At 46.1% G+C, this 9,522-nt stretch overlaps 1 protein-coding gene across 2 annotated transcripts in view; it reads right to left on the reverse strand.

Moving 5' to 3' along the window:
- Positions 1 to 7,192, reverse strand: part of gabbr2 (gamma-aminobutyric acid (GABA) B receptor, 2) — a 968,870-nt gene extending 961,678 nt beyond the window's left edge. Inside the window, exon 1 of one of the 2 annotated variants that reach the window (XM_043689956.1) lies at positions 6,173 to 7,192. In XM_043689956.1, coding sequence (XP_043545891.1) covers positions 6,173 to 6,469 — 297 coding nt within the window. In that variant the 5' untranslated portion in view covers positions 6,470 to 7,192. The remainder of the gene's footprint in view (positions 1 to 6,172) is intronic. The other variant, XM_043689957.1, reaches the window with a different exon arrangement.
- Positions 7,193 to 9,522: the final 2,330 nt, after the last annotated feature.

Here is a 9,522-nt window from a genome sequence, read left to right on the forward strand (position 1 = left end):
GAGGGGTGACCTTATAGAGGTTTACAAAATTATGAGGGGCATGGATAGGATAAACAGGCAAAGTCTTTTCCCTGGGGTTGGGGAGTCCAGAACTAGAGGGCATAGGTTTCGGGTGAGAGGGCAAAAATATAAAAGAGACCTAAGGGGCAACGTTTTCACGCACAGGGTGGTACATGTATGGAATGAGCTGCCAGAGGAAGTGGTGGAGGTTGGTACAATTGCAACATTTAGGAGGCATTTGGATGGGTATATGAATAGGAAGGGTTTGGAGGGATGTGGGCCGGGTGCTGGCAGGTGGGACTAGATTGGGTTGAGATATCTGGTCGGCATGAACGGGTTGGACCGAAGGGTCTGTTTCCATGCTGTACATCTCTATGACTCTATGATTCTATGGGTGAGATACTATAGATAAATTTTGCTTCAGTGTTTACTATGGAGAAGGACATAGAAGTTAGAGAACTTGGAGAAATAAACTGTGATAACTTGAAAAGTGTCCATTTAACAGAGGAGGAAGTGCCGGACATCTTAAAACACATAAAGTTGGATAAATCCCCGGGGTCTGATCAGTTGTATCCCAGAACTTTGTGGGAAGCTAAGGAAGTGATTGCTGGGTTCCTTGCTGAGATATTTATATCATCGATAGTCATGGGTGTGGTGCCAGAAGACTGTATAATGGTTAATGTGGTGCCATTATTTAAGAAAAGTGGTAAGGAAAAGCCATGAAACTATACACTAGTGAGCCTGATGTCAGTGGTGGGTAAGTTGTTGGAGGTGATTCTGAAGGGCAGGATCTACATGTATGTGAAAAATTAGGGATTGTTAACGTGGCTTTGTGTTTGGGAAATCGTGTCTCACTAACTTGATTGAGTTTTTGAAGAGGTGACAAAGAAGATTGATGAAGGCAGAGCAGTGGACATTGTCTATATGGACTTTAGCAAGGTATTCGACAAAGTTCCACGTGGTAAACCTGCTAGCAGGGTTGGTCACATGGAATCCAGGGAGAGCTAACCATCTGGATGCAAGATTGGCTTGACGTTAGACGACTGAGGGTGATGGTGGAGGATTGCTTTTCCAATTGGAGCCCTGTGACCAGCAGTGTATCACAAGAATCAATGCTGGGTCCACTGCTGTTTGTCGTTTAAATAATTGATTTGGATGTGAACATGGGAGGTATAGTTAGTAAGTTTACAGGTGGCACCAAAATTGATGCTGTAGTCGACAGTGAAGAAATCTATCTCAGAATACAATGGAACCTTAATCAGATGGGCCAATGGGCTGAGAAGTGGTAGATGGTGTTTAATTTAGATAAATGTGAGCTGCTGCATTTTGGAAAAGCTAATTAGAGCAGGACTTATACACTTAATGGTAAGGTCCTGGAGTTTAATGCAGAAACATGTAGGTGATTCACTTTGGAAGAAGCAACAGGAATAAAAACTACTGGGCTAATAGTCAGATTCCTGGTAGTGTGGATGAGCAGACAAATCTTGGTGTCCACGTACATAGATCCATGTACACAGACTGAGTACCAGGCCGTGCACTCAGAGCATGCACAGATCAACTGGCAGAGGTCTTCTTGGACATCTTCAATCGCTCCCTGCAGCAGGCCACTGTCCCCATCTGTTTCAAGGGGACCAACATCACCCTTGTGCCTAAGAAGGCTCATGCAGCATGTCTCAATGACTACCGCCCAATGGCCCTAACTTCGGTGGTCATGAAGTGCTTTGAAAGGCTGGTCATCACGTTAATCAACTCCAACCTCCCCATTTCTCTTGACCCACTCCAATTTGCCTATCGGACTAACAGATCCACATCAGATGCCATATCACTTGCCCTTCACTCCTCCCTAGAACACCTTGACACCAAAAACAGCTACGTAAGAATCTTACTCATTGATTACAGTTCAGCCTTGAACACTATTATCCTCTTGAGACTGATTACTAAAACCTAGTGATCTTGGACTAAGCCCCACTCTCTGCAACTGGATCCTCAGTCTCCTGATTCACAGCCACAATCAGTGAAGATTGGGAACAATATTTCATCCTCACTAACACTCAACACTGGAGCCCCCCAGGAGTGCGTACTTAGCCCCTTACTGTACTCACTGTATACCCATGACTGCATCACCAAATACCAGACTAATGCCATTTACATGTTCGCTGATGACACCACCATAGTTGGCAACGAAACAGACTACAGATGAGAGGTGGAAGACCTAGAAAAATGGTGCACTGAGAATGACCTAGCTCTCAATGCCAGCAAAACCAAGGAACCCATTATTGACTTTCAGCAGGATGTTCCTCATGCCCCCTAAGCATTAACAGCACAGAGGTGGGACAAGTAGAGAGTATCAAGGTCCTGGGAGTGGTCATCCACAACAAGCTTTCTAGGACGCACTGATTACAAAGGCTCAACAACATCTCTTCTTCCTCACACAGCTGAGGAAATTTGGCATGACGGCGAATACCCTTGCCAACTTTTACAGGTGTGCCATCGAGAGCATTCTGTCTGGATGTATCACTACCTGGTATGGCAACTGTACCATTCAAGATCAGAGATGGTTACAAAGAATGGTGAACTCGGCCCGGACAATCACAAAGGCCAACTTCCCATCTCTAGAATCCTTTCTAAGGAAAGGCCGCCAGCATTCTCAAAGATCCATCCCACTCTGGCAATGTTTTTCTACAACCTCTACCATCAGGGAGAAGGTACAGAAGCCTGAATACACACACCAGCCGGTTTCATAGCAGCTTCTACCTTACTGTTGTTAGAATACTGAATGGACTCACAAACTCTTAACATTCACCCGTACCTGTGTTTTTGTTTTTGCTGCCGTTTACCTATTATTTAGTTATCTATGCTACTTAACTATATGATCTGCCTGTATTGCTCACCATACAAAGCTTTTCACTGTGCCTTGGTACATGTGACAATAAATTCAATTCAAATCCAATTCAATTCTCTGAAAGTTGCCACCCAGATTGATATAATTGTTCACAAAGCATACAATGTGTTAGCTCTTATTCGTGTTGTTGAACAAAGGGATCTTGGAATTCAGGTTCATAGTTCCTTGAAGGTGCAATCACAGGGCCAGGGTGGTGAAGAAGGCATTTAATACACTTGTCTTTATTGATTAGTGTATTGGATATAGGAGTTGGGAGGTCATGTTGCAGCTGTAGAGGACATTGCTAGGCCACTTTGGAATACTGCATTAAATCCTAGTCTCCCTGCTATAGGAAAGATCTTGTTAAACTTGAAAGGGTGCAGAAAAGATTTACAAGAATGCTGCCGTGGTTGAAGGATTCGAGCTACAGGGAAAGGCTGAATAGGTTGAGGCTATTTTTCCTGGAGTGTCGGAGGCTGAGGGCTGACATTGTAGAGGTTTATAAAGTCATCAGAGGCATAGATAGAGTGAATATCTAAGGCCTTTTGCCCGGGGTAGGGGAAGCTAACGGCATTAAAGTGAGAGGGGAAAGATATAACAGGGACCTAAAGGCATCTTTTTCATGCAGAAGATGGTGTGTGTATGGAATGAGCTGCCAGAGGAAGTGGTGGAGGCTGGTACAATTACAACATTTAAAAGGCATTTGGATGGGTATATGAATAGGAAGGATTTGGAGGGATATGGGGTGGGTGCTGGCAGGTGGGTCTGGATTGGTTTGAGATATTTGGTCGGCATGGACGGGTTGGACTGAAGGGTCTGTTTCCGTGCTATATATCTCTATAGCCCGATGACTCTAAAAAGCATCTGGATGGGTACATGAATAGGAAGGTTTAGAGAGATATGGACCAAATGCTGGCAAATGGGACTCAATTTAGGATATTTGGTTGGCATGAACAAATTAGATTGGACGGTCTGCTTTTGTTCTGTACAACTCTCTGACTCTGTGTGTATACAAGAGGTTAACTCAGGATATTACTTTTCATTAAACTTCAAAACCAGAGGAAAAATTCAAATTGTAAAAAAGCCTCTTTGGAGCAGATTTCCGGAATTTATTTCAACGGGTGAAATCTGCTTCCATGAAGGTAAAATCTGGAGCAACTGGATTTAGGAAGCAATGTAGACCAACATGTGCCTGCAATAAAAATCTTCTGAAGGACCTCAGCACCCGATCAAGCTCAATATTAAAGGTCTGAATTTGCTTCTGTGGAGTGCACAATTACTTAAGAAATATGTGAAGGTGAAGTGAAATAGCAGAGCAATTTAACAAAATGCTCAAAACATTAAGGACTAGCAATCTAGAGATCTGGGTTCAAATCCCATCGTAGCAGATGGCAAATATGAATTTAGTTTATTAATAAAAGTGGCGCCAGTCATGTTGAGCATGAAATTATTGAATTATTGTAAAAACCTTTTTGGTGCACTAATATATGTTTGGGAATGATATCCGCCTCCTTTCCTCGTCATGATTCCTTTTGGGGCCCCTTCACCAAGCGGTTAATTGCCACTCAGTTATTAACCGTGTGTCGGCGATACATGCTGGCCTTACGGCTAACCCACACTCACATGAATGAAAATAACATGGATGCTACAATAGAGGGGAGGGACCACTGAGACTCTTCCGGATCTCTGAACTAAAATGGGCCCAACTGCCTCACTCATTATCACACACAAAAGAAAACAAAGATGCTGGAAACGTGAAACAAAAACAGAAATCGTTGGAGAAGCTCAGCAGGTCTGGAACATCTTTGGATAGAGAGCTGAATTCTGAAGAAAGGTCACTGCATTCAAAACATTTACTCTGTTTTTCTCTCTCCACAGAGGCCGACAGACTTGCTGAGTTTTTCCAGCGATTTCTGTTGTTGTTACACTCCCTGCCCTTGCGAACTGCAGAGATATTTTCTTAGGTTAAGCACCTGTCCTTTTGACATATGAAGGAATTTCCCCCTTCTCCAAGTGGCTTTCAGGTAGCCTGCGAATCTCTCACCCTGTGCTTTTAAAAGGGGCCCATCAGACCAAACTGTGGAATCATTTGCAAATACCCTCCCCATTCTTGTTGCTCTCCCACGAGGTGGTATTTTACGTCACCTTACAAAATGCAATGAAAATGTAATGGAGAGTGGCAAAGCCTGTTTAGAAACGAGTGCGATCATACATGGGTTGAAAATGAAAGCCTTGCTGAGTGTTTGCTCTCGGTGCCAGTTGCTGAGCCACAGCACGTACCGCTAGACTGGTGCTGGGTGTTTGTGTTTGACTAGGTCACTGACAGTGAAGTGCCAATGCCCGCTCCAAGCACCACACACAAACCTGCACTCAACGTGGGCTGCCAGTTACCTTGGTAATGTGGGCAGCGCTCGGTGTGAAGCTGCTGCCACCTTCAGGTAATATTCAGTCAGTCCCTGAGCCTGCCCCCGCCCCTGGCACGTTAATTTCACCGTGACAAACAAATACACATCTCTGTGTAACATCTAGGAAGGGAAAACAAAATATCTGCTCGCGTGGGAACCTCCTCCCTTCAATAACGAGTCTGAACGAGGTCTCAAGGTGATTCGGAGTGGTTTTTATTTCACATGAAACGTGCAAAGTTGTCACCTGTGCTGACATCTCTTGCGAGGAGGGGGTGACCGTGGTCTGCAGTGTTAACTGTTTGCTGCTGGCAGGCAATGAGCAGGGGACAGCTCTCTCTCTCTCTCTCTCTGCTCCAGCGTGTTGCCTGTTCATTGCTTCCGCAGGCAGCGCATGGGCTCCCGTTCACCAGATTAATGCAATGGCTTCAGCGGCTCGTTCACATTCCTCAATAGGGAAAAGACATGTACACACCACTGTCCCTATACGCCCACCCACCCCTCCGGTTCTTGCTCAGCTGGCTGGCCAATCTTAGCTGCACACGGTCCACGGGCAAAACTGGCTCAAAATCCGAAAGGTAAAACGCACTGTAGCCACAAGACATCAGGCACATCAAATCCCTGCTGAACCCTGTCAAGGGTTAACTCATTCATCCACTGCGCATTGTGAAAAAAACAGCACAATTCAAAATTAACACTTCCCACCACATAAGTATCACACTGTGGATATATTAAGGAAATACATGTATCTACATAAATGGGGGGAAAAACAGGCAACGGGTTAGCAGTAACTGGAAATCCTCTACGCGTTCGTTTGTAAACAGATTGGATTAAAACACACACACACACACATAGGGGAAATAGCTTCACAAATAAAAGAAACAAATACCTCGGAGTCGTACCACTTTAGGACCAGTTTGCTGGTGTTGGGTAAGAATTTGTTGTGAACGTGTTCTGTTGCCAGTTCGACGGCTGGTATGATGCCCTCGGAGATGCTCTCTGCCGCCTTGTTGATGGGCATCAGCCCCATGATGGGCAGCTTGGAGTCGGCGTCCAGGCGGCTGTTCCTGAAGCCCAGAGCCGAGCCGGAGAGCAAGCCCCAGCTCCACAGCACCAAGAGCGTCCCGAGGCGCCGCAGACAACGCCAGAAGAGGCCAGCTCGGTAGGTCCTGAGGATTGTCTGCATCCTGGAGGAGAAACCACACACACACACAAACACACACACACAGACACACTCTCTCTCACACACACACACACACACACTCTCACAGACCAGAGGAGAGCCACATTAGAAGGCAGGCATTGGAGCTGGGACTCGCTGGCTACCGCGATCTCTCTCTCTCTCTCTCTCTGTCTCTGTGTCTCTTTCCCTTCAGCCCTCCGAAGGTGTTGCAATCTGGTCCAGCCACTGAGCTGATCCGAGTTCAGTGCATTCCTCTCGCCCCTTCCTGCTCCTGCTGAGGGCTCCCGAATAACGTCTTTTAACGTCGCTTGGCGCCCCCTCTCAATGCCATTGATTCAAGTTGACGGGTACAAAATATCTCGACACATAGATAGATCTGTGCGCGTTGCCTTCTTCACCTCCTTCAGTGGGATTTCAGGAGCAGTTCAAAGCAAAGCCGAACCGCACGGCTCTGAAAAAAAAAATCCTGCAGAGGAAGCAGCGCCAAGCACCGAGCCTGTGTGCTGGTCTGGGTGTTAATGTGCAGGGAGGAGGGGGGGGGGGGGGGAGATAGAGCTCAGCACTTCACACTCTCCGCTCGCCCACAGCTCCCATCACATCCTGTCCAATCCACACAAACGCAAGGAACGGGATAACAGGGGGAAATCCCCACCGCCACGCTCTCCCCGCCAAACAAAACAAGATCTCAGACCGGCACGGAGGGAGTTGGAGACTTGGCTCCCCTGGGGGGGAGGCAGCCAGGTTGATGATGTTGAACCTGGCAGAAGTGATGTTGACGGCCCGCAGCCTCTGTGTTGCTTCTGTTCAGTCCGGTCAGAGCGGGCACTGCAGGTGACCAGCTCCGGGCTCCATCCTGGGCGGTGGGTAGGCAAAGGGGAGGCCAACCCGCAGCTCGGGGATTCCACGGTAATGTTCACACTGCCAGCATGCTGCTGGTGCTGGTGCCTGTGAACACCCAGGGTTACAGACAGGCGCAGAGCAACGCAGCCAGCCACGCTCCAGCCGCATTGGACTCAACCTCTGGCGGACTCGAAGGAGGAAAAACACAGGAGAGCTCAGCTCCCGGTGATGTGGCCAGTAACGCCATCACCAGCAATGAACTGACCACTATATGTGCATATAGTTAAAAAGCACATGCCAGAATGAAACAGGGACGACTTTTGTGTTTGGTGAGGGGGGAGCATAAATCGAACCAGATCATCACCGGGGCTTCTACTGTCAATCACTGAATTCATTTGCACTTCTCCCTATTACATTAACGAAAGTACTTGTACATCGCAGGCAAACATTGACCAGCGGCCAGTTCAGCCACCGAATTAGATTCCCTAAATTATAGAACAGCAATCGCCTATTAACTATTCCCTCGTGTCGAGATCGGCATCTTGTCGCTATTTCATTTTGAATTATGCTTTTAGATCTGTTTTCAGCTTTGACTTTTCATTCCCACTTTCTCTGTGAGCTGTAATCCTGATGTGCAGGAATCTCCAGGAGGCTTAGGGCTTTTTAAAAAAAATAAGTGGAACTTGAGATGGAATGAGAGATTCGCCGTTTAGAAATCAATTTGCTGTTCTAGTTTTAAACACCCTTAAGAATTTTTTTTAATTATTGGAATGGAGGCGAAATTCTGGGGCGGGGGGGGGGGGAGGGAAATCGCACCTTAAAAAGTGTGTTAGAAACTCAATACTCGTGCCGTTAGAAGTTTGTAAGCGTGTGTGGTTTAAAACTTCGCTCGGTGTTCTCATTATATCTGTGTTTCCGTCATTAGTTTGTAGGCATTTTAACCCACATCGGTCATTACAATCATCATTGCTAAATAGTTTGGAAAATAACTTCAATTTGGAATGATTAACAAAAGCAATTCTAAATGACAAGTGAAAGTTGTCCTCGACAGCGGTGATTTGTCACTGTTACCCCTGTCAAGTCCCACGACTGAAATCAGCGAAATATGAGAGGGCTACTAAATTTCAGTCACTAAACTTCCAAGAAACGGGCTATGTGGGCACTCTCTGAAGCAAGCAATTCCATCTTTCAACCATCTCTCAGCAAATAAATCTATCCCTGCTGATCATGTTTAAACCAGGAAACAATTATTAATATCGTTCAAAAAAATCTCGCAGTCATGAGAACAGAAAGATGGATTTGACTCCTGGGACAACAGTTACATGGTTTCCTGATAGCTTAGAGGAGAAAGTGAGGACTGCAGATGCTGGGGATCAGAGCTGAAAATGTATTGCTGGAAAAGCGCAGCAGGTCAGGCAGCATCCAAGGAGCGGGAGAATCGACGTTTCGGGCATGAGCCCTTCCTGATAGCTTATCAAACTTGGAATCTAACAAGTAACCAATATATAGAGAGCATTTTGTCGCTGAGTCCTGTTTTATAGCAAACATTCCAGTGGAAAGGTATATTCGAAATGCGTCTCGTTGTCCCAAACGCAAGTGATATCTTTTCCATAACGCCTTAGGGCCGAGCTAATATTCTCCAAACGCAATAAATGCACAGCAGTCAGACCAAGTCAGTGACACATGGATCCAGCGATAAACCGTCCCTGATTTAATATATAATTAGCCCGAGCTCAGAAAACTGTGATGCAGAGTTTGAGAAGGTTCGGGTGATAAGCGGAAGGAGTACTTAAAACAGATCGTTCAACAATGCAGATAGCGTACATGTTATATGTGTCTGTACTGTCTGAAGCCAAGAGACTGTCTCACCCTCACAGCACATGGGAAACATGTAAACAGACTGAAAATGTGCCTGATTTGGTTATTATTCCCAGAATGGTAAGATGAGAGAGGGGTATGGTGAGATTCAAGGGCAAGTGAATAGTAAGAAGGAGGAGGTGTTGGGTGCGTTAAAAATCAATAAGGTACATAACTCCCCAGTCCCTGACGGGATCTGTGCTGAAAATGTGTTGCTGGAAAAGCGCAGCAGGTCAGGCAGCATCCAAGGAGAAGGAGAATCGACGTTTCGGGCCCTTCTTCAGGAATGAGGAAAGTGTGTCTAGCAGGCTGAGATAAAAGGTAGGGAGGAGGGACTTGGGGGAGGGGCGTTGGGAATG

This window comes from Chiloscyllium plagiosum, chromosome 5, assembly GCF_004010195.1.
Source record: "Chiloscyllium plagiosum isolate BGI_BamShark_2017 chromosome 5, ASM401019v2, whole genome shotgun sequence".
NCBI classification, from domain to species: Eukaryota; Metazoa; Chordata; class Chondrichthyes; order Orectolobiformes; family Hemiscylliidae; genus Chiloscyllium; species Chiloscyllium plagiosum.